The sequence below is a fragment of the Sylvia atricapilla genome, chromosome 26, assembly GCF_009819655.1.
Source record: "Sylvia atricapilla isolate bSylAtr1 chromosome 26, bSylAtr1.pri, whole genome shotgun sequence".
NCBI classification, from domain to species: domain Eukaryota; kingdom Metazoa; phylum Chordata; class Aves; order Passeriformes; family Sylviidae; genus Sylvia; species Sylvia atricapilla.
This window is the reverse complement of record NC_089165.1, coordinates 591,250-614,705: the sequence shown is the minus strand read 5'-3', so window position 1 is coordinate 614,705 and position 23,456 is coordinate 591,250. Positions and strand designations below refer to the sequence as shown.

The window sequence follows — 23,456 nt, the reverse complement described above, 5'->3', positions numbered from 1 at the left end:
CTCTGCCAGGAGCTGAGTGTGCTGCTGGCTAATCCCCAGAACCAAAAGCTTCAGGGATATTTGGGAGCCTTTCCCATAATGGAAAGTGACGTCTTCAACTGGTTAATCTGGGCTTGGCATCCCACCAGTGAGGTGCTGAACCCTCCCAGTTTAACTCTCCAGCCCCTGGGATGGGGGCCAGTGTGCAGACTCAGAGCAGGAACTCAGCCCCAGAACTTCTCATTGTTCCTGATCTAAAAGGATTTGGGTCTTGCCACTGTATCAGGTCCTGCCCTTGATTTGTGCTCCCCACTGGCTGTGAGTGCACCCCAGTTCTGCCCCCATCTGTGAGGGCTTCATGACGGTAGGGTCTGCAAAGGGAAACTTTCCTAGTGAACGAGAGAATTTCCCATAGCATCTGCAGACAACAGCCCAGGGCACCAAGAGGTGATGCTGAATATTCCCACACAAATATGTGCCCCAACAGATCCATCCTCCTGCCAGCTCTCCAGGGAAGCTGCCCCAAGGCCATAAGATGCTGCTGGAGCACCTGGTCCATAATTAATGATAGAGTATTTCTCTGTCCAGTTTGCCTCTGGTTCAGGCCAGGAGTATCACTGGGGCCACAGTGTGGTGCAGAATGATTGGGCAGGTGGGTCCCAGCCTGAAGATGTTCTGGGAATGGGAAAATATTAAAACATTCACAGGCCTGATTTTACCCCTCTCTCTCCAACCAACCAACCACAACAACAACAACAAGCCATTAAACCCTCTTGAACCATTGCTATATTTTACATAGACAAAACAGAGCTATAGTGATGGTGTGACTTGAGGATCTGGGGCCCCCTGCCCCGGGGACAGGATCTATGCAGCCCCATATGCTGAGCAGCCATGCCACTGTTCTGGCAGGGACACGGTGAGTTTGTAGAGGAAGCAGAGCTCCTTCTGTCTCGGAGGAAGCAGAACTCTTTCACAAAAGGAGGCTGGTGTCTGGTGCTGTTCAGGTTTCAACCCCTGGGGAGGTCTTTGTGGTGCTGTCTTGTGCCTTTGGCCTCAGTGTGGTTGGCTCAACCTGCCAGAATTAGATAAAGTGTGTGCTTGTGAGCAGAGCTGAAATACAGTTGTCTCTATTCAGCTCCATCTTCAGAGCCAACTGCCAGCCAGGGATGGAGTTTGCATGTTAGGAGAGAGCAACTGCTTGGGAAAGGAGAGTCCTACCTGTCTGGGGGATCAGGGACACCTCAAATGACATGGGCCCTGGTGCTGGCAGCAAGTGGAGGAAGCAAGCTGAGAACCGGGTGCTGAGAAGCCCAAATAATTGGGAACAGAGGAACATGAAGACTTTTAGGGAACTGTGAGTAAGTAGAGAATACCTCAGGGAGAGGAAGAGGAATTGCACAGAGAGAAGGGAGAGAGGGAAGACCGTAAAACAGCAAAGGGTCAGGAGAAGCAAAGGATCAGCACCACCTGGTGCTGGCATGGTGGTCACTGTGGCCTGTGAAGGGGTATGGCAGCAGTTCTGTGCACCTACCATAAATTTCAATGTCATCATAGATGTCAGTGTCCCTGCAAGGACAAAGATGAGTGCTGTGGGCAGTGTGGTCTCCCATGTCCCACCACCTCCCAACCCTGAGCAAGGGGCAGCTCCTGCTGTTATATCTGTCTCATCTCCTCCTGAGCTGTCTGTGGAGTCTGGTGTCCAGCTGCAGCACAGTTTCCCCTCCCAGTGCTATGCTCTCCCTGCATAGCTGGGACCATCTGGAGTGGGGTTAAGATGACTCTGGCCCCTCCCAGGTTGGTGGCCTCATCCCAGACTGCCAGGAGCTGCAGACTTCGACATGCAGAGGGGCTGCACCCTCATCCTGTGCCAGACACTCTGAGCAGTGCCTGGGCAGGTCCCACACAAGGGACCACAGCTTGGGGAGTGCTTCCAGTGCCTCGGTGACAGAATCTCTCCTGACACCAGAAATAGTAGATTCCACCGCGGAGGAACCAGCTGGTGTTAGGCTTATGGTCACAGCCTGAACTGGGTAGTTTTGATAGTCAGTCAGGACTTGTTTAGCACTGGCCACTCACAGAGCTGTTGTTGCAGCTCATGGAGTGGAGATGAAGGGGCTTGAAAGAGTACTCACAGAGGCAGCATCACGGCCTGGGGCACATAGCCATCTGCAACAGAGTGAAGAAAACAGAGTGAAGAAACATGTCAGGATGTGCAGGGAACCAGGGCATGAGTGGGAATCACCCTGGCACCTGCCCCTGCCCAGGGTTTAGCAACACCCCATGTTCCTCGAAAGAGCTCGGACAAGGAGGAATCCAGCTCTGGGCAGCCAAGCTGGACCCTTTGGAGGAACCTGCTCTGGGCAATGTCAGGAAGGAGCCTGCCAGGCTCTTGCCTGATCCCTTCCTCTCTGCCTGAGGGATCTGCAGCCCATTCCACGCGAGCATCCCTCAGTGCAGACAGTTTGTGGAGTTTGAGCCCATGGCAAAGCCCAGTATGCCAGGCTGGTGGCCTGGAGGCTTCGAGGACTGCAAAAGCTTTTAGCAGAGGGAAAGGACAAGTCCAGCTCACAGCAGAAATGCTGCTGCTGAGTGGAATGAAAAGCATGACATCTGTGCAGAGAAAAGTGGGAACCTTCTCAGGGTAGCAGGGTACCTGTGAGATCTAACAGGTGGAGGAGATCTGTCAGGAGGAGTGTCAGGAGGTGTTTGCATGAAGAAGCTTCTTCCCAAAACTGTGCTGTTCTCCCTGCTGTGGGCAAACCCCATCCCTCTCCAGACTTACACCTCCTCTGGCTGTTCCGGCAGAGGATTTGCTCCTGATTTGTAAACTGGATGACATCAAGGATTTCTCCCCGTCTCAGTGGCAGGGTTTTCGCTCCGCCCCTCTTCTCTGTTGCTGCAGGATCGACCATCATCTGAGTCAGGACATTGATGCTGCCTTTGAACTGAAACATAAACAGCAGTGCTCATGAGGAGTTAAGTCAGGCAGGTCTGACCACCCTCCCTCCTTGAAAAAAAGCATATTCCCCTGTGGCCAAATGGTCTGTGGGACTGGTCTGATCTGGGGGAATGGGGTTGGTGTGACCTGGGGGAACAAGGCAGGGTGTGATCTGAATACTACTGTGGAGCAGAGCTCCTTTCTGCCATTGCACTGCACCCTTCCCAGGAGGGTGATCACTCACTGCTGCTTACCTTGAATTTCTTCTGAAACTCCCTGTCCATCTTCTCTTCCTTCTTGCACGCTTTGAGTGTCATGGTTTTCATCTTCTGGGAGACCTGGGGTTCTCTGCAGTCACTGAAAGCCACAGGAAGGTTCAGATGACCCCCATGCTCTGCTTCCTCCCATCCCCTTCTCCCTGTTCCAGCTCTGGGGTTTTGGGAGCTCTCAAGGCCAAGTGTACAGCCTGCAGCTTGTGCTCTTCACCACAAACTCTTCCTATTGCAAGCCCAGCAGAGACCATTAAAGCAGCAGCTTTGTCTGAGCAGCAAGGAGCCCTGGCCATTTTGGGACCCTTAGAAAGAGTAAAAAACCCCTGTTACCTCTGTGTAGCTGCCAGCAAGGTAACCCTGTTAGAGGCTCGGCCAGCATTTCCACCTGTAAAACCAAACCCCAGGAGAGATGCTGCCATGAGGCTGCTGTGAGGTGTAAACACCTGCCAACATGGGATACAATGAGCAGCAAGAACTTTCTCCTCCTGGGACCAAACCCTGAGTTCGCCCCCAACTGTAGAGGGATCAGGGTTTCCTGTTCCCATTTACAAGAGGAACCCTGCCCTCCTGTGTGGGAAGCAGCAGGTTTAGCACAGGCCCCGCCACTGTCCAAGGCTCATCGGGGCCTCACAACTCTCAGAGCTTCAGGTCTCACCTCAAACAGCATCCAAGCCCCTCCTGTACTCACCTCCTCTGGGGAAGGGATACATTGGCAGCTGGGACACAGAGGGCAGCAGAAGGCCTGGGCTTCTCCTGGCCAGCCCAACAGGCTCAATGTCATCATATATCTCATTTTCATCCCTGCAGTGAGGCGGAGCACGGTTAGGAAGTGCTGCTGCAATGACGGTGTTGGGGGCTGAGGGCAGAACCAGGGCTGCCGGGAGGAGGGTGGGGAACAAGCAGGTGGGCTGGCCATGTACTGGCCCTGGCTCTGGGGCAGAGCTGGAGGAGCTCTGTGCCCTGTGCCAGCAGCTCCTCACACAGCTGGATGTGGACAGGCAGCCGGGTGCAATGGCCACAGTGAGGTAACACAGCCCCAGGGGATGGCCATGCTTCACACTGTGGGAGCTGCTTGCACACCCTGGGCTCCAGCAGCAGGCAGGAAAACCCAAACATTCTCTTGCTGTCACATCTCGTGCCCTTCCCAGAGGCTTGCACAGCCTGGAAGCCACCTAGAACAGCAGTGCTGCCTCAGTCCTTACCCCATGCCACCTGGAGCATCCTGCAGTGGGAACCATGTGGGCACCGAGGCAGCACAACCTGGTTGCAGGTGACCTGTGACAAACAGCAGGAGGGAGCAGGGAGGGATTATTTCATATTTTCTTTTCAGCTCTATCAGCTGCCCTGAGGTCAGAGCCACTCTGGGCTGGATTTAGTGCAGGGGGAGGTGGTGTGTGACTACACATCTTGATAGAGGAAGGAGTTTATACTCCATAGTCTAGGGATTTTCTTCCAGCACACTGGTGCACAGCTCATCAGGTTCCTCACTGAGGACCTTGAATATGTATTTTCCCATTTGTATATTTCTAATGTTACTTTCTCCCTGGACAAATGATGGAAAGAGAGGGGAAGAGGCCAAAACAGGTATAATGAATGTGGAAAACTGCTAAATTTCAAACATGTATCAGAGTCAGGGCAAGTCCTGGATATCTCCACATGTTCAGGAGCATCATCAGCCAGAATTCTGCCCCTTCACAATTGCCAGCATGACCACACCCCTGCTAACATGCCATTATTTGTACCACAAGCCTTGTCTCCAGCCTGGTCAACTAGACCAACAGAAAATGGGCACAAAGACCAGAGTACAACATCAAATCTCTGCTGGTTTATGGTACCAAGGAATATACAAACAGATACTTGGCACTTAAAATGATAAGATTGGCCTAAAAATTAACAAAAATAATCAAATCAAGGCAAGGTATAATTCTAGATGTTGCAGCTTGCCTCAGGACCCATGCGACAAATAGATACTTGTAGGCAGTCCTGTGAGAATCTCCCAGCAAAACAGCGTGGCCAGCCCTAACAGCACCTTTTAATTATAACATCGACCAGCTTAATTTTTCAGTTCTCTAAAGGAAGGGAAGTCTACTCTCATGGTTAGAGAAGTTGAGCAAGAAATGGTATTTGAAACAGCTTTCATCACCTGGAGTGTGGATTAGCAGAACAGCAACTGTGAGAAACCACTGCAGCAGCCTACATCTGGCAGGCCACTGGAGCTTGGCAAGGCAGTGTCTGACTGGCACCTCCCCTACTGCTCATGGCCATCACACCCAGGCCTGCCCCTGGGCACCTCTGGGAAGAGTCTGGCCCCATTTTCTCCTCATTAGATAGCCATGGGCGGTGAGATCTCCCCTTCCTCCCTCTCCTCTCAGCTGAACAAGCCTGGGTCTCAGCCTTTCTTTCTCCATGTGCTCCAGTCCCCAACCATCTTGGGCTCACTCCAGTTCGGAAATATCTCTCGTGTTACTTACTCCAACCTTACTTCCTACAAACACTCCAGAGACAGAAACTTATGCCCAGCCAGGGACTGGGCACTTTGTTTCTCCACCTGCCCTCCTTCTCTCTCATTCTCATCCTCATGCTATTGCCTATAAAAGCCCCTTTGCTAATAATACAAGCCCCCACCTCTTCATCAGCCCTTCCAGTATTTCCACATATCCCAAGACCTTCACGCTCTAACTGGGGTGATTTTCCTTCCTGAATGAGCAGTACCCTTCCCTGAGACACTTTAAAGTGCCTGGCCATACCCAGCTGAGCACTCTTTGGTGGCTCTGTGGCAGGACAGATGGATGTCCCAGGATGTGCAGCTGCTCTGAACTTTGCCAAATCCACATGAGGAGGGCGCCGGGGCTTGCCTGGCTTCACTCTCACTTCCCGGACCTGTGGCAAAGGCTTCCTCCGGGGCAGAGCTGAGTGCCCTGTCCTTTGGGGGCTTCCCACAGCAAGCAGCGGGGCTGCAACAGCTGCGCCTTTGGCAAGAACTGCTGGAGCTCCCTTGTCTTTGGCAGGTGGCCGTGTCTGCTGGGCTGGCTTCCTGTGGGGAGGATTGGAACGGGCTTCCACCTTCTTGTTCAACACATCTCCTCCTAGCTTTGGAGGCACTGGGTGGAAGTTGGCATCTTGAGACATCCATTTCTTCCGACACACCATTCTTGCCGGGGTCTCACAGGCAGAATGAGATGAATGCTGTCCCAAACTCTGACCTGTACTGTGAGATGGAGAGGCCCTGCTGCAGTCCACCTTCCTGCTGCAGGGGGACTCCTGAAGAGGATCACCCTTGGAGGCCATGGCAGGGGTTTCTCCTGGCTCTGGTCCATGAAAGGCTGCAGAGTGACTCTCTGGCCAGCCACGCATTTTGGGAGGTTCTTTCCTGTTCTGTTGGAACTTTGCCCGAAGGTGGCTCACCACGGCGTCTCTCCCCTCCATGTGCATCTGCAACCATTAAGAAAAACAGTTCCAGTTAAAACACCATGGAGGCAAACAAGTCGAAATTTCCCTGGGGAATGTGGTATTCCTTCTACATTGTCTCACACTAAGTCTTTTCCACAAAATGAGAGGCTCTCCCTAACCTTTGCTCAAAAAGGTCCTGAAACATATCTGAGAAAACAACATGAAGCTTCACCAAGCTGGTACTAGGAAAAAAAGCCAAGAGGCAGCAGACTGCCCTACTTTTCTGACATGTCCTTCCTGTGTGGCTCACAATGTGCACACACAAACCACGACACATCTACTCCAGCACAGAGCTAGCTGCCTTTAGCTTCCTCGGTGACCAAAATTCACCTTTTTCTAGAGCCTCCAGAGAAAAGCTGCCTGGAGGAGGCTGTGAATGAATCTTGGAAGAAGACTGCCAGGTTGGAGGTATGGCACAAAGCTACAGAATGGGGCTACATTTTTCCTAAGCTTCTCATATGGACCTTGTAAAAGGGGCGGGATCACCTTACCCTCCCCATCTTTCTCCCATGCCCTTATCCCCAGACCACAGTGGTCCCTTTGCACCAGAGCTGGCTGCTTCGCTGGAGCTGTACACCTAAATTTTGGAGTTCTTCTCCTTCTGGGATTTCAGTTTTGGTTTGTGATTGCATAATTTTTATTTTCACAAGGGAAGGGCTGATATGGAAAAAAGCTGATGCAATGTTTTCAGATCAGGTAACTGATCAAATGTATATATACAGAGTTACAAAAGTGCAAGTTTCCCAGGCAAACACCCCAGTTTTCCTGGTAAACCCTCAAATGGAGCACTTGGCATAGCAGTGCTGAAGCAGCATGAATGTGCCATTTTCTGTCTACCAGCAGTGGGGCTTTCACTCAAATTAGTGAAAAAAACAACATTTTCCAGATTCCTAAACATACTGTTGGGATTTTCAACACCTGAATGATTTGGTGGTTTGTAATGATCAGTTTTGGGCCTGTTCCATGAGCTGGGACTCCCTCAGAGCCCTTGGATGTACAGCACTGCCATCACTGTGATCAGTTCCAGGTTTTCCAATCCATTTTGTGCTGGTGGGGGCTCTCCTGGACTCGGTGGGAGTGTGACCTCCTCCTTTCACAGATGTTTATATTAAGCCTAAATTCACCCAGAAAACCTTCCTCTGAGCCCAGAAACTGGTCAGAGACCTTTGAAACTCCATCCAGCTCAGATGTACAGGAGGATTTCAGCTTTCAGAAGGTGCAAGGGTCATGGCCAGATCCCGCCCCTCACAAGGACATCCCTAAAACCTTTCCAACCAGGATGTATGGCTCCCAGTGCCCTGTCCCCATGTCCACTACAGCCCAAGTCTGGTTCTTACTCACCATCTTCTGTTAGTGGATGCTTTCCTGTGTGCTCCCCTCCTTGCTGAAGACCACCCAAAGCATTCTGGACAAGCCTCTCTGAGGCTCCCCCTCCCTTGAAACCAGAAGCTCTTTCCTAACCGCTGGTGAGGTGCTGTCTGCAATGCCAGGAAGTTGCTTTTGCCTGATGGTGAGACTGCACAAGGAGGAGGAGAAAGAGGAGGAGGAGCAGCTCTTGGTACACCACTAGCTCTGCTACTGTTTGACAACTGCAGTCCACCAAGTCCTTCTGGCCATAGGATCCTTACCCGGAGGAGAGCCTCAGTTTTGGGAGCTGACTGCGGGATGCGAAGGATTGGGACCTGGAGGGTGGGCAATGTCCTTGTCCCATGGTGGCCCAGGTGTCCTCTGCAGGTCAGGACTCAAAGCTGCACATGACTTGCAGAGTGGGAAGGTGCAGTGGGTGCACAGCTGTGCTCTGTGGGAGCCCAAAAAAGCTGGGTGAGGGCTATGGCTTCCTGGAGTATCCAAAACTGTGAGACATGAGCTCTGCTGCAGAGCCTAACTCCTCTGGGAAGCAAGGGGAAGCTCCGTATGGCAGGGTGCTGTGTCGGGCCATCGCAGTATGTAAGTGGCCTGGTGTCCCTGTTTACTGCCTCTAAAGCAGGAATGGTCTGACAGGTCGAGTCAAGCCCGGGCAGGGGTGCTCTGGCCTGCTGGTTAGTGCTGGTGTCCCTGCTCCAGGACTGGCACGTCCCTGCAGCCCTTTGAGAAGGTGTCCCACCAGCAGTGCCTGAGGTGGCTTCTGCCTGCATACGGTTTAAGGAAAAGACAAGAGTTTGAGGACATGGGGAAGGCTGGGGAAGGGCTGCATCTCTTGGCCAAGGGAGGTGGTCCTGAGGGTCCTGTGGAGGGTAGTGGGTGCCCAAGGGAGAGCTGGAGAGCTTGATCCCGCCAGCTGGAGATGGGATGGAGAGAGGGTGCTGGGAGATCCCCCACTGGACGCACGGGGAGCTGACTCTGGAGCACAGGACGGGCAGAGAGCAGTGACAGCCAGCTCCCACCTGCCCCATTGCTCGTGCCGCCGCAAGGGAGAGGGCACGTCCCTGTGTGTGGGGAGAGGGCGGCCCGAGAGCCGTGCTGGGGCACGGGGTGTCAGAGAGGCACTGAGGGCTATCTTTGGGGAGGACGGGGATGGGGGCTGTGTTAAGGGACACGGTGAAGGGGAAGACGAGGGGCTGTGTCTGGGGACGGGATGAAGGGGAAGCTGAGGAGCTGCGTTTTGCGGGAAGGGAAGGAGGAGCGCCCGCCCTCGGGGCCGCCGGCGCCGCGGGGATGCAGCGAGGCCCCGCCGAGCGCGGCCCGGCCCCGCGCAAGCGCAGCGCTCGGGCGGGATGGCGGCGGCGGCCGTGCCGGGGCCGGGGCCGGGGCCGGGGCCGGGGCCGGGGCCGGGGCCGGGGCCGGGGCCGGGGCCGGGGCCGGGGCCGGGGCCGGGGCCGGGGCCCGCCGAGGCGGCCGCGCCCGGGGAGGACGCGGCGGGCGGGGGGCCGCAGGGCCCGGGGGCGGCCCGCCTGGCCCGGCTGCCGCTGGCGCGGGTGAAGGCGCTGGTGAAGGCGGACCCGGACGTCACCCTGGCCAGCCAGGAGGCCGTGTTCGTGCTGGCGCGGGCCACGGTGAGGGGCGGCCCCTGGGGGCCCTGGAGGCCGGAACGCTGCGGGATGCGGGGATGCTGCTCAGTCTGTCCCGGGACGTTTTTCCTTTTCTCCCGGGCGGCGGCTCACGGACTCCCGGGCGACTGCGACCGGCCCGACCTGGGGAAGGGTCTGGAGCCTCAGGAGCAGCTGAGGGAGCTGGTAAAGGGGCTCGTCCTGGAGAAAAGGAGGCTCGGGGATACCTTCTGGCTCTGGACAACTCCCTGAGGAGGAGTGGGTGGGTCCCAGGTGGGCGTCGATCGCTTCTCCCAAGCAAGAAGGCACAGGCCAAGAGGAAACGGCCTCGGGAGGTTTAGGATATTGGGAAAATTCCTTCATGGAGAGAGTTGTCCAGCTGTGGCACAGGCTGCCCGGGGCAGTCAGCATCCCTGGAACTGTTTAAAACAATGTAGCACTTGGGGACATGGGGTGGTGGTGAACGTGGAGGTGGTGCTGGGTTGATGATTGGACGCAATGATCTTAGAGGTATTTCTCCACCTGAAGGAATTCATGGTTCATCTCCTGAGCACAGGACACTTTCCCCTTTCGGAAGGTGCCCTGGGAGCCCCTGGTGTGGAGTGAGTCTCTCAGAGAACGTGGGTTCCTAGCTTTCTCCCTCATTGCTTGTCCTGTGCCTCACTGTCCAGCCATTTCCTCTGGTATTTTCAGACCTGTTTACTGGGAACGGGTAGTATTAGGACAAAGAGTCTGATTTAATCCTGCAGCCTTTTAGGACCTTCCTTTTTCTTCAGGATATTCTCTCTCTCATCTCCTATGTGAACCTGTCCTGTTTTGCCTTGCAGGAGCTGTTTGTTGAAACCATAGCCAAAGATGCTTACGTGTATGCCCAGCAAGGAAAAAGAAAAACCCTGCAAAGAAAAGACCTGGGTATGGGAGCATGTTCTGTACTGGCCTTAGCAAAGGGTTGCTGCAATGGGGGATTTTTCCACCTATCTGGAGGTGCTGAAGTAATTATGGATTTCTACTTTCTTTCCCTGAAGATGGTAGAGAAAAACTTCTACCAAAGGCTACACTCATAATTTCACACACTATCTCCAAAACAAGTAAATCTCTTTGAAATTGGTCACTATGCTGTTACGTAGTTTCAAATGCTGCAGTTTGAAACAGGTGCAAATATGGAGTTGGTTTATATATTTTAATTGGTCTCAATTTGCTTTTTAGATAATGCCATTGACGCTATTGATGAATTTGCTTTTTTGGAAGGTGAGTTTCTACTTGATTTCAGTATTTTGTGTAATCACCTACTTAGGAGAGAAAGAACTGAATCATTTGCAAAGCTCTCTGCTTCCGCATCATCAGTAATTCCTAGTGTGGATTGCAATGCCCCTCTGAGCACTGGAATGGCTCAGCTGTGTGGGAACTGACAGTGATCACAACATGGATTTTTAGGCTTCAGGCAGCAGCGGCAGAGCCTGTGGGAACTTAGCACTCTCTCACTCTGGCCTGGGAAATCGTAAGGAGGAATCAAAACAATCCTTGGAAAGTAAAATACCATTAGCAGATGGTGTTTTTGCCTGGTTCCTGTTTACTTATAAGAAACGGTCAAGAGGTGTTGTTCCAAATGACCAATCAAATTCATTGTACTGGAACACTGTATAAAAGAGTCTGTCTTTCAATAAATCATTGCTATAGTGCCCTCTGGAGAACTGGAGTTTACACGTATCGTTACTTGAGCTGTCCCGAATTGTAACGATACACCTGGACCCTGAGGCACGTGTAGTAGTTTTTTGAGCTAGATTTGGTTTTACTTGTGTGTGTTTATTTGCTTAAACTTTAAAGTGACTGCACTTTCTTTTGCCAGCTTGTGAACAAGACTTTTTTTTGTTCACAGAACTGCGCTTCTGATTCCTGAGACTGTATTGTGTTTTTTCATTTTCAGGTACTTTGGACTGAGCTGGACAGAGACAGCCCTCTGGAGAAAGAGACTGCAGAGGTGGTGCAAGATGGAAAACAGGATGCTGAGAGTTAAATAATTCTTAGAATTGAGACACTGAAGTTGAAACATGGCAACCATGATATTTTATATAAAGTTGAAGTTGTTGTAAGTTCTTTATTTAAAATGCATATTTTTTCATAACTATTTTTTATGTCCCTTCCCATGTGGCTGTAGTGCAGCTCTCTGCTCTGGCCAGGTTATACAACAGTAACTCCCAGTAGCAGTCCCAGCCTCTTTGGGTACTCTGCAGCACCACGGAGCTGTGAACAGAGAGTGGCTTGGCTCAGGTGCCCAGGCACAAGGAATTTTTTTAATGGAAGTGTGGGTTTTGTTATGTATGTTTGTCTCTTAACACAATTAAACTTTTGTTATTGTTGTTGAGCAGCTGTGCTGATTTCTGGTCTGGGCTGGGGATCCTGTAGTGTGGTGGTAAATGGTGTGGTTTTGATAGGATGCCTTCTCTAGCATTTTGGCTTTGCTAATTGTTTTCACAAGGCATTCATTCCAGAGAGACCCAGTTGTCCTCCAGGAACACGGGGTGAGCTCAAGGGGAACTCGGCTTGTTCCAAGGGCTGTGCAGTTTCTGTAAGTGTCTGTGATTGTTGCACTTGTAGGTAATTGCAGGAAAAAAAAACCCAACCCCCTGAACCTCATTTTGAATGCCAGAGGAGTGTCCATGCTGCTACCCCTATTCTCTTGTGTGCTCTCACTCCTCAATTTGGCAAAAATGTTTTCCCTGGGAACTGGATCTATTCCCTGTGCTGTGTCCCTGGACAAGATGGTGCAGAGGTCCCGAGTTCTGTGGTGAGGGACTGTGTGCATTCTGTGTTCAGGAATGGTGCTGTCATCGGCCATGTCTGAGAGCCCTGACAGCACAAGGGCACCAGTGCTGCCTCTGCTGCTTCCAGGACTTTGGTGACTAGAGCTTTCCTACTTTAACTAGTGCTTTCCTCTGTAGAGTTAACAGCAGAACTGTGTGGCTGTGGGGGACGTGCTGCCATCACTGCTGTGACAACTGGAACAATGTGCCAACACTGCTGTGTTGCCAGCATTGTTCAAGTGCCAGCTCTGACTCCATTTGCTGTGAGGAGGGACAGGACAGGGTTATCCACAGATAAAACCATTGAATGGGATGAAGGAGGATGAAGGATGCATGTTCTTTCAAATGAGAGTATTTGAGAGTGGCTCCTGGTCACCACAAACTTAAATTTGTGGTTTGTGGTTTGTAGTTTGGAAGTGGTGGTAAGAACAAAGACCCCCAAGGGAGCTTCCCCAGGCTCTCAGCAAATCCAGTGAGTGGCTCTCAAGAAACACTTTGAAGTTTACTGTGAGCCTGATTGAAGCCTAAACATGCTGGGAGCACAGTCCTGATCATGTGGGAGAGATGCTTATTTCCCAGGCTGCCGAGGTGTTTCTTCAGATCACAGTCAAGGGACATTTGCTGGGATATGCAAGCCTGTTTGGCTTGGAGCTGTTCACCTTCTCACTTGCCAGGGGGGGCAGGTATAAATGTCAGAGGTACTGTTCCTGTGCTTCCCAGGGTGCAGCATGCAGGAGCCACAAGCTGTGGTCTTCCTCGCAGGGCTGTTGCAGGCTCCCGTCTTTGCCAGTAAGTTCCTTTTTCCTTCTCATCCTTGGCAGTGCTTTGGCCTCTGGTGGGGGCAAGCAGAGGGGATGTGGTGTGGGGCTGCAGCAGGTTCTGCTGGCATTTGATGCTGCTGTGGTTGGTGTGTGCTTTCCACAGTGAACAGCATAGAGGAGCATCTGCACTTGGCAAGCAGTGTGGGGGTTTGTGTCAGGGGAAGCTGCTGTGCAGGAATCTGGGGGGGCTTAGTGCCCATGGGCTCCTTTGTGGTGTGGGAGGGGACTCCTTTTACCCAGCTCGGCAGTAAGGTAGATGAGAGCAGATAAACAGTGAGATAATAGTGCCAGAGTGTTTTCCTGGAGTAACTAAATAGGGTGTTCAGCCCACCTGGCCTGGGTCGGATGTGTCATGGTCATCTATAAGAAAATCTCTTCTTTATGCTGGAGCCATTTAGTTCAGGATAGGGAGCAGCTGGAGCTGTGCTGGGTACTCAGTGCCTCATCCCAGCTCAGGCAGAAAAGGTGGGGAATTGTAACTGGGGTAATGCTGGGATCGGTGGTTTATGACCACAGGTTAAGGAGCCATCGGCAGAGTGGAGCAGCAAGGGAATCTGTTTGCAGAGAGGGGCTGCTGCAGGAGGCAGAGCCATTTCCTCCATATTGGGCATGGTGAGTTCATAGCATCATGGAGTTGTTTGGATTGGAAGGGACCTTAAAGCTCATCCTGTCACAGTCAGGGACACTTTCCACTGGACCAGGTTGCTCTAAGCCCTGTCCAACCTGGCCTTGATGGCCCAACACTTCCAGGGATGGGACAGCCACAGCTCCTCTGAGTTCCCCTTCACCCTCCAGAAACCAAAATTCTTGATGCTTCCACACTCACATCCTGCCCATCCCTTGGCTGCTTTTTTTATGTTGACATTTTCCATTGGGGGATTAAGGACAGAAGTGTGCTGGGGACCTGTTGCCCAGATGATTGAACACTTAAACATCTTTTGTAGCACAGGAACTGATGAGTAGCCTGACCCCTTTGTGTGTTCCTTTGCACAAAGGAGCTCAGTTCCCTGGAGCTGAGCTGCATCATGGTTGATTCTGTATTTGAATTCCCTGTTTATTGCTGCATAAGTTCAGGACAACTGCAGACTTTTGCTTCCCAGAATTGACATTGTAAGTGCTATCAGCAGTACAACAAGCTGCCCTGTAAAAGCAGAGAAAGCCGAGGAAGTAGAAAGTAGCTCCATTTGCTCATCAGAAAAAAGTCTGTGGCCTTCAGGAGCAGCCTGTGGGCCTGGTTCCCCTTTGCATTGGCTGTAAGGACACAACAGCTTCACACTCTGCGGTTTCTTAGGGTTTTTCAGTGCATGACAGTAGCACTTGTACAGATTTAACCTTTAGTATTTGCCAAATACCAGCTTCTTGTGTACAATAGGAATGATAAAATCATATCCAAATTAAGAGCTGTTACAAGCAGTGACAGCTTTTCAGCTCCAGAGACATCAACTTTAGAAGAATAAATGATGAAAATATAATCACAGAATCACAGAATATGCTGAGTTGGAAGGGACCCACAAAAATCATCAAGTCCAACTCCCTGCCCTACACAGAACCATCTCCAAGAGTCACATCATGTGCCCCAGGGCATTGTCCAAATGCTCCTTGAGCTCTGTCAGGTTTAGTGCTGTGACTATTCCCTGGGGAGCTTGTTGCAGTGCCTGACACCACTGTCTGGGGGAAGAGCCTTTTTCTAATACCCAGCCTCAAGGTCCCCAGCATCACTTCAGCCCATTCCCTCGGGTCATGTGTCACGATCCACTAATGCAAGTGGAGGTTGTGACGGTTTGTTAACTGATCTCAGAGTGCAAAAACAACACAGAGGGGATTTCACTATTAATCAAAAGAAATGCACTTTTACTAGTGCCAACATCAAATGCGATAGAAAGATTTGAAAGGAAATAAAGGACAGTGTGAAAAGAGAAAGAGGGGGTGGGTAATAGCTACCAATGGAGAGACAAAATCCTTGTGGTCTGGCCAATAGATCCGTCTTCTTCCATGGGGAGATCTCAAAAGTCTTTGGTTAACTCAGGGGTCTATATAGTCCTTTCCAAAGTGACAGGCAGTTGGGCAAAAGGTGGGGAAATCGTTACGGTGTGTTCATTTTGAGAGAACTGAGAACAGGTACAGCCATCAGCAGGTGCAGTGTTAACCAGAACAGGTACAGCCATCAGCAAGTGCACTCCATTCACTGTGACTTGCCCATTGTTTCTGCTCAGGTTCTGATGTTCCCATGGAAATGTGTGCTAGCTTTTTCCATTGAACACACCTGCAGGCAACGCTTGGCAAACGTCCCACCTGAGCCAGACCAGCACTCCTGTGTTGGGGTTTTAGAGTCTTTTTTACGGGTATCAGTCTCTGTCCTTGATGATGGTGGTGAGGCAGATGATCTTCGGACCGTCTCTTACATCATGTCACTGTCACCACAGAGAAATCAGTGTCTGCCCCTCCTCTTCCTTTCCTTGGAAGGTATAACTGCAATGAGGTCTCTCTTCAGTCTCCTGCAGTGTGAACAGACTAAATGCCCTGAAGCTGCTCCTCAAATGGCTTCCCCTCAAGACCTTCACTGTCTGTTGCTCTCCTTTGGACACTCTCCAACAGCTTTGGATCGTTCTGATCTTGTGGTGCCCAAAGTGCCCCCGGCACTGGGGTGAGGCTGCCCCAGTCAGAGCAGGGTGGGACAATCCCTCCCTGGGCCTGGTGCCCCCAGGACACGGTGCCCCTTTGGGCTGCCAGGACTCAGCTGTGACTCAGATCCAACTTGCCACTGACCAGGACCCCCAGGTCCCTTCCCACGGTGCTGCTCTCCAGCCTCTCATTCCCAGTCTGTCCCTGCATCCAGGGCTGCCCCACCCCAGGGCAGGAACCAGCACTTTCCCTTGTTGAACTTCATATGGTTGGTGATGATCTAGCACTCTGATTTACTGAGATCTCCCTGTGGCACCTCCCTGCCTTTGAGGAAGTCAGCAGCTCCTCCCAGTTTTGTATCATCTGTGAACATATTCAGTGTCCCTTCCAGTCCTGTGTCCAAGACATTTATGAAGAGGTTGAAGAGCACAGGGCCAAGGATGGAGCCCTGCACAACTGCACTGGTGACTAGTGCCAGCCTGATATCACCCTTTGTCACCCTTCATGCCTTACCCATGAGCTAGTTGCCCACCCATCCCACGATATGGTTTTCTAGGTATAGGATGGACAGTTGTCTATAAGGATCCTGGGAGAGACAGTAACGAAGCCTTTACTGAAATTCAAAAAGATTACATCAGCTGGCTTTCCTGGATCAACCAGGTGGGTCATTTTGCCATAAAAGGTATGACAAGCAGGACTTTCCTCTCAGGAAGTCATGCTGGCTGTGGCAAGTGACTGTGTTGTCTTCCAGGTGTTTTTCAACACCTTACAGAATAATCTTCTCTATAACTTTACCAAGCACTGAAATGACACTGACAGGCCCATAGTTTTTGGGATCCTCCTTGTTCTTGAAAATCAGGACACCATCCACCAGCTTTCAGTCAGCTGCAACCTCTTTGGGTTCATATAAAGTATTTGCAAAAATTAAAAAACACACTTGTGTGGCAGCAGAGCTGGGAGAAGAGGGGTTAACAGTGTCTTGAGCTGGCAGAGTGTCCTTTGACAAGTGCCAGCTGTCTTCGCCCTGCTGTGGGTGAGGAGCATCTACAGGGGTCACCACTGGAATGGCTGATAAGCTGGGAATTGCTGCCTGGCTTCTTGCTCATGCCTTCTCTGAGCAAATGGATCCTCAGACAGCCAGCAGCAGCTGTACCCCAAGTGTGAGTTGCAAATGTCCCTTCCTGTTTCCTGGTCCTCTGCAGCTGGCACTGGGTGCACTGAAAATCCATTTTTAAGTCAAATGCAAAATTTACATTTTTGCAGCACACACTGTCTGTCACTTCAGCAGGTCTAAGCAAACAGATTACAGTAGTAGATGATGATGTGGGAACTTTTAGTGCAAATTTTGTTCCCTATTATCTGATGAAATAAGGATTTACATCAATAAATCTTGAAGTATGGACACTGCTATTAAGGAAAAATAGCTAACTTCAAAAGGATTTCCAGAAGAAACAGACTTTAGCCAATAAACACTGATAATTTGTAAACTCAAAATACAGCAGAGCAAACCAATCTAAACCTGTATGCCATGGTCCTGCACCTCCCCTGCTCCCACACCAGATCCCACCTTTGCATCTTCTGACGGAGCTGATGTGCCAATGCAGGAAATTGGGGTCTGGCTGGGGGAGACAAGTTTGTTTCCAGGATACAGGTTTGTTTCCAGCTTGAGCAGCTTCACTGGGCTCCAAGAGAGACGAAGCCCTCTGCTCTGGACCTGCTGGGCTGAGGCTTGCTCAGTATGTGCAAGATCTGCAGTTCAGCCATAGCTGAGCACCCCCTTTTCCCTTTGTTAACCAGGGCACTCACCTGTTCAAACCCCCATCCCTCATGTGTACTCACTAAAGAAAAAGCCTGTGATTTCTTAGTATAATTTTAGTTCTTTTTTAGTCTGTGTGCACTGACCAGTCTAATATAAAATGTTTTATTCCTGGTCTGTAAACACCAGTTTGATGTGAGAGCACTGCTACTGCCAGACTGTCGCTTAGGAATTTCCACCTCAGACTGAAGGAATCTCTCTCCCAGGCAGACTTCCCAGGGGTGGGCCATGCCTTTTTGTCAGTGTTTGTGTGGTACTCAGCCTTGGTTTGGGCCCTGTATCACACAATACATCTCTGGCAGTGCTGTCAGTGCGGGTGTCGGGAAGTGCTGCTCCAGCTGCCCATCCCAGTGGATCAGCTCCCTCCACCTCAGCATCCCAGGGCTCTCCATGCTCAATTTCCTTAGGAGCAGGAAGGTGAGTGCTTGGAGCAGGGGGAAGGTCAGGTGCTGGTGACTGGAGCTGTGGTTTTATACATGTTTTAAAAGACCTGTTTTTGGCTTCTGAGAAAACCCATTGCTGAGTCTCTCATACTCCCCTGGCCCAAGCAGTGGCTTGTGCAGGCAAGACAGATGGAACTCCAGCAGTGCTGCATACCTCGCGGCAGAGGAAGGACCAGAGCTCAAGGAAGGGGTTGTGGCAGTGTGCACCTGGCTGCCCTGCCAGCATCTGAGCACGGTTCTGGCTGCTCACAGCCCAGCAGCTCTTTCAGCCACTTCTGCTGTATGTGAGAGCTGCTCTCTCATGTTTAAAGAGGTTGGAGGCTTGTTTCTACCTCTTTGAGCAAGACTGACAGGGATGTCATTCCCAGATGATGTGCCATATATCAATCTTAGGAGGGACTTGAAGGAGCCTGTGCATTTGGGGACATGGCTGTGGTGCTCTTCTCATCCCAGGAGAGCTGACATTGCCTAAAGTCCCATCTTCACTGGGATAAAAGACCCTAGAGAAAGGTGGAAACTCTGTGGGTGATGTGTACATATGTGTCCTGTGAGGAATCACCTGTAGCTAAGACAAATTTTCTTATCATTTGTCTCATTGTTATCAGCACTGTGGCACTGTTGGTGTAGTGTCCTCCAGGCAGGAAGGGTGAGAGAGAGAGGAGTAAAAGCTGAGCCAGTTCCAGGTCAGGGGAGGTTTGTGTCAGGAGCTGATGATGGAGGCTGTTCCCTGTGCTGTGTTTTTACACGGGCATGTCCCCTGGCACTGTCCTGTGCCTCTGCAGGTGAGAGCCCCGCATTCCTGCCCCAGGGGTCCTGCCATGAGCCGGCCCAGCTGCACCTGGAGTGGCTCCTGCTCCTCGAAGGCCTTAGGGAGGGGGGAGGTGGTTGAGGGTTGTTGCCACTGCAGCACCTACCTCGAGGAATGTCTTTGGCTCCCGACCCTGAAAACCTTCTTTCCAGACTCTCCCTGGGAGGTCATGATCTACGTGGGGAAATGCTCTGACCCAGCCTATAGTGCAGATGGGAACAAGGGAGAGAGAGCTCCTCTCCCTCCCTCCCTCCTTCTGGGAATACGGAAACGAGCCCTCTTGTGTGACCAGCACCAAAGTCCAAACTCAGGGCATGCAGTCTGCCTTTGGGAGTATTGGGATTGTGTTTTGGGGTTGAGTTTCCTGTTGCTGGGCCTTTACCACACAGGTCTGCAAGCTCGGTGATAATTCTCTGCCATGTGCATGGGTGAGGATGATGATACAACCACCTTGTGTACATCCTCTAGCCAGAGAGCGTGGAATCAGAGTAACCCAGGCTGGGCACGGACTTTAGGGGTCTCTGTTCCGACCCTCACAATCAAAGCAAGGAAACCAACCTGATGATAAAAGCTCTGCTGGAAGCAAAGCCCTGGAAAATGCAATTTCCTTACTGAGAGTCTGAAATGCCCTTTTAGTACCAGTGAACTAGACTGATGATTCAAAATTCACTTGGAAACGGAAATTCCAAACTAAATCATTCCAGATGGGCCAAAACCTCCCACTGGGACGAAGCTGAACTCGTTCATTGTGAACTGGTGAGCTGTCTTGTGAGTTCACTCATAAAATAACCCAAGACACACCAGTGGAGATGAACTGATTTTATCAGAATTGAAGGTGATGTTGAAATGATTTACCACAACTGTTTGACAAATTCCATTGTCCTGGAATTTGCTGACGTCATTTTTTTGGCATTTCTAAACCCCAATCCGCTGAAACCTGCCGGCAGCTGCTGTGGCAGGGCTGTGGCTCCGCCACTAGAGAGGGACAGAGACCGCGGGAGTGCCAAAGTGAGACCGGAGAAGAGCGCAGGTGCCTAGAAATTCATTTCACGATTCTGTGAACTGGAGGGGCCGGGAGTGGGCAGCGGAGCCCCCCGAGGGCTCTGCCTGAGGCCGGGTCCCCTCCTGGGGCTGCGCCAGGAGCCCCACAGCCCCGCAAAGGCGGCAGCAGCAGCTGGTTATGCAGCTGCAAGTGGAAAAGGCAATTAGGCAGCGTGAAGTGCTTTCTTCCAGAGCTGGGAGAATCAGCATTTACTTCCCAGACGTGTTAGTGGAAGGTGCTGGAGATTCTGATGCTCTGGGGAGGGGAATTAATGGAGCGGGAGAATCTCAATCATGGTAATAGCCCAGGGCTGGCAAATGTGTACTTGCCTCTGCCCTAGGGCAGGTCTCTGCACTTTCCTTCTGGATCTTCCCGCATAAAGTCGGGCTGATACTTTCAGCGTCATGATAAAGACTTGGAAACATCAGAGGAACGAACGGGGCGGGGGAGAAGAGGGACGGGAGTTGGACGGGGCTGGAGAGGGGTGTTAAAATCTCACCCAAAAATCCTGACTTCCAGAAATCCGTTGTCATTTTGTGTCCCACTCTTGAGGCATGCCGGAGATACTTGCTTTCAGAAAATGACTTTTCCTTCCCCTGAAAACAGTTCCATCCTGAAACAAAGTCTCCTCCAGCAGCTGCTGAAGTAGTTGGGAGGAAGCAGGAAACTCTCAAAATCCGTTCAAAGCCAGGAGCGAAACACAAGCCCCAAAGGATCCACACCCAAGGGCTGGGGCAAGGCAGAACCAGGTCCTAAATAGAGCCCAAACCCACTTGGCCATCAGCTCAGTCGTCCTCCTACCTGTCCTCTAGCTCATGCAATGAGATTCTTAACCCTAATTTACTCGATGAGGGGAGGAAAGCCAGGAGATTTAGCACAGAAACAATATAGTTTCTTTCTGCACAGAACATCAGCTCAGACTGAGCCATGCTGGACAGTCTGTGCCTCTCCCATTTCAACTAGATGTAGTTGCAGCTGGAGGACCCTTGTCCCTTCTCTCCAGTTGCTGAGCAGGATTTTGTTCTGGGAGCTGGGGCCATTGTCCACCTCCCCCTTCCACCCTTCTGGTACCAGCCTTCCTTCATCATACACCCTAGAACTGGGGCATCCTTTTCCCTTCCCTTCCCTTCCCTTCCCTTCCCTTCCCTTCCCTTCCCTTCCCTTCCCTTCCCTTCCCTTCCCTTCCCTTCCCTTCCCTTCCCTTCCCTTCCCTTCCCTTCCCTTCCCTTCCCTTCCCTTCCCTTCCCTTCCCTTCCCTTCCCTTCCCTTCCCTTCCCTTCCCTTCCCTTCCCTTCCCTTCCCTTCCCTTCCCTTCCCTTCCCTTCCCCCACCCCGCGGTGGCAGATGCCATACTTGGTGCTCCTGTGGGGAGCCCAGTGCAAAGCAAACTCTTTGGAGGGGCCTGGGGAATGAATCTCCAGGAGAACCTGTAATACTGGCTCCAGCATCTGAGAAGTCCGTTCAGGGCACAGTCCCTAACAAATCCAGCAGGAAATGCTGAATTGAGTAAATGCTAAGTCACATTCCCCTATCCCTAGGTGAGAGTGTGGCTCTGTGAAAAGTGCTGCCATCAATATTTTGTATTCAAATACAGTTTTTCTCAGATATAACATGGAGTGCCTTATGCTCGCTCCCCAGAACTGGGTCTTTTGCAGGGTCAGGAACAGCAGTCACAACTTACACCCACTATAACCTCCCTTTCCTCATAGTCTGAAACTGGGATGGATAAATAAAACTTGTCACTAAAGCCCTAAGCTGGTGAAGGAATGAGCCCCAAACTCCCAGCTGGGATCCTGACACAGAGAACAGCCTTTTCCAGTGGGTGCTGGATGTCAAAAGCTGGGTGGTCTGTGCTGCTGCTGCAAGAACCTTGGCTTCAGCTCCAGGTTAATTTTCCCTCTTGGTTCCTTGCAGATGGACTTTTCTGTGTGTCCATAAAGTTCAGCACTGCTCTGGTCAAAAACCCACATGGTGAGGAGGTGGTTCAGATACTGGAGAACTGCGAAATGAAGGAAAAATCTATCGTGTCTCCCAGGTGGAATATTATTATGAAATTGTCCAGAGCTCTGCAGGACACAGGGAGGAACAGCTCAAGGTAGGTTTCCATGGGTTTGACTCCTCTCTGGTGGGTTCAGCTGGGCCCCCACGGGGGGTTTGAGCTGCTGGGTGGATGCTCTAACATCAGCAGCTTCACACTAGCATCAAACTAGAGCGGTAAAACCCTCACATTTGTATTCTCTAATGCTATAAAATGTATTCTGTTGCCACTAATTAGTGCATAAATCAGGGCCATAAAGGAACAAATGGCTTTTTCTTTGGAGTGAATATTTCTTTTAAAAAGCAATTAAGGAACAATTATATTTATTTTTAAAAATATTTGGTTGTTAAGTATGTCCAATTCAACAGAGCCCCTACTCTCTAGTTGAGTATATCTGTGCACAGGGACCTCTGACTCAAAAACCACTGCTATGCCCCCAAAATACTTCTCACCAGCTATGCCTTGCTGCTGCCTTTCTTTGGGGTTGGATGCCTCCCCCTGAGGCTGGAGGGTCCTGGGGTGTCTCTGCTGAGGGGCTGCAGGGGATTTTTGTGCCTTTGTTTTGCAAATCTTTGCAGGAAATCGATGTGGGAAGGTGCTTGGGCAGCTGCTCCTCGGGGGATCCCTGCTTGCTTAGGTAAGCACAGCTGCCAGGCTCCATCCGCTCTCCCTCCCGCACATCTGCACCCCGGGCCAGGTGGTAGCTGCCCCGGTCCTCTCACCCGGATGCATCTGCTGCTCCCCGCGGGGGAGGCAGGGAGCGGGGTTTGGGTAGCACCCCCAGCTCACCCACCGTGCTGTGCTGTGCCAGGCCGGGAGAGCCAGACCAGCCGTGATGGGGCTGAATTCGACAGCTCGTGGTTACAGAGCCTGTGGTGTCCCGGGACAGCGGACACACTGTGTCTGCAGGAGTTGGGACGAGATGAGCTTTAAGGTCCCTTCCAACCCAAACCATTCTGGGATTCTTTGCATGCAAAGGGAAATAAATCAAACCATGCAGGAAGAAAGACCTGCTCTGCTCAGGCAGAGGGAGGTGACAGTTCACAGGTTACTCCAGGAGTAAGAAAATGCTGCAGGAAAAAACCAGCCTCACTTCTCCCCCATTCTACTCCAGAGCATCTACTCTTCCTGAGCGTGAACAGAAGATCCAGGATGGGGATGGGAGGGTGGTGTACTGGGGATGTACTGAGGACATACTGGTTTTCCTTTGACTGCACTGAGTCTACTGTGGACGTACCAGGAATGTACTCTTTGCTCGCCAGCTGCAGGGAAACACAGGACACAGAGGAATACCTGTTTTGGGCACAAGCTGCCCCGAGACGCTGTGCCCCTCACGGTTGTGATACGCACAGGTTCCGGAGCCGTCGGGACCAAGTCCGCACCGCTGCTGCCATTCGGGAGTGCCGGAGATAGCGGGGCTGGAAGCTGCGGGTGGGGCT

The 23,456-nt window shown here is 51.6% G+C and overlaps 3 protein-coding genes across 4 annotated transcripts; 2 read left to right on the top strand and 1 right to left on the bottom strand.

Moving 5' to 3' along the window:
- Positions 1 to 747: 747 nt before the first annotated feature.
- On the bottom strand, positions 748 to 8,121 carry PRAM1 (PML-RARA regulated adaptor molecule 1). 2 transcript variants are annotated; one of them, XM_066336138.1, is made up of 10 exons: positions 7,981 to 8,121; positions 5,937 to 6,621; positions 4,392 to 4,464; positions 3,878 to 3,990; positions 3,520 to 3,574; positions 3,172 to 3,274; positions 2,762 to 2,924; positions 2,112 to 2,145; positions 1,511 to 1,545; positions 748 to 1,051 (listed from the first exon to the last, which is right to left on the bottom strand). In XM_066336138.1, exons 1-10 carry the CDS (start codon positions 7,981 to 7,983, stop codon positions 1,047 to 1,049), a joined length of 1,269 nt encoding a protein of 422 aa, XP_066192235.1. In that variant the 5' UTR covers positions 7,984 to 8,121; the 3' UTR covers positions 748 to 1,046. The 2 variants fall into 2 exon arrangements, with proteins under 2 accessions (XP_066192235.1, XP_066192234.1); XM_066336137.1 differs by having other exon boundaries at positions 2,633 to 2,924; positions 3,172 to 3,265.
- A 1,232-nt stretch (positions 8,122 to 9,353) lies between these two features.
- On the top strand, positions 9,354 to 11,988 carry LOC136371772 (DNA polymerase epsilon subunit 4-like). Its single transcript, XM_066336047.1, has 4 exons — positions 9,354 to 9,632; positions 10,454 to 10,538; positions 10,833 to 10,874; positions 11,551 to 11,988. The coding sequence occupies exons 1-4, from the start codon at positions 9,354 to 9,356 to the stop codon at positions 11,562 to 11,564; spliced, it is 420 nt and encodes a 139-aa protein (XP_066192144.1). The 3' UTR covers positions 11,565 to 11,988.
- Positions 11,989 to 13,155: 1,167 nt separating this feature from the next.
- Positions 13,156 to 22,658, top strand: LOC136371771 (uncharacterized). The gene is given in 8 exon segments (XM_066336046.1): positions 13,156 to 13,216; positions 13,771 to 13,857; positions 17,973 to 18,103; positions 18,938 to 19,003; positions 19,005 to 19,143; positions 21,894 to 21,995; positions 21,998 to 22,074; positions 22,596 to 22,658. Coding segments are annotated over 8 exon segments (726 nt in total).
- Positions 22,659 to 23,456: the final 798 nt, after the last annotated feature.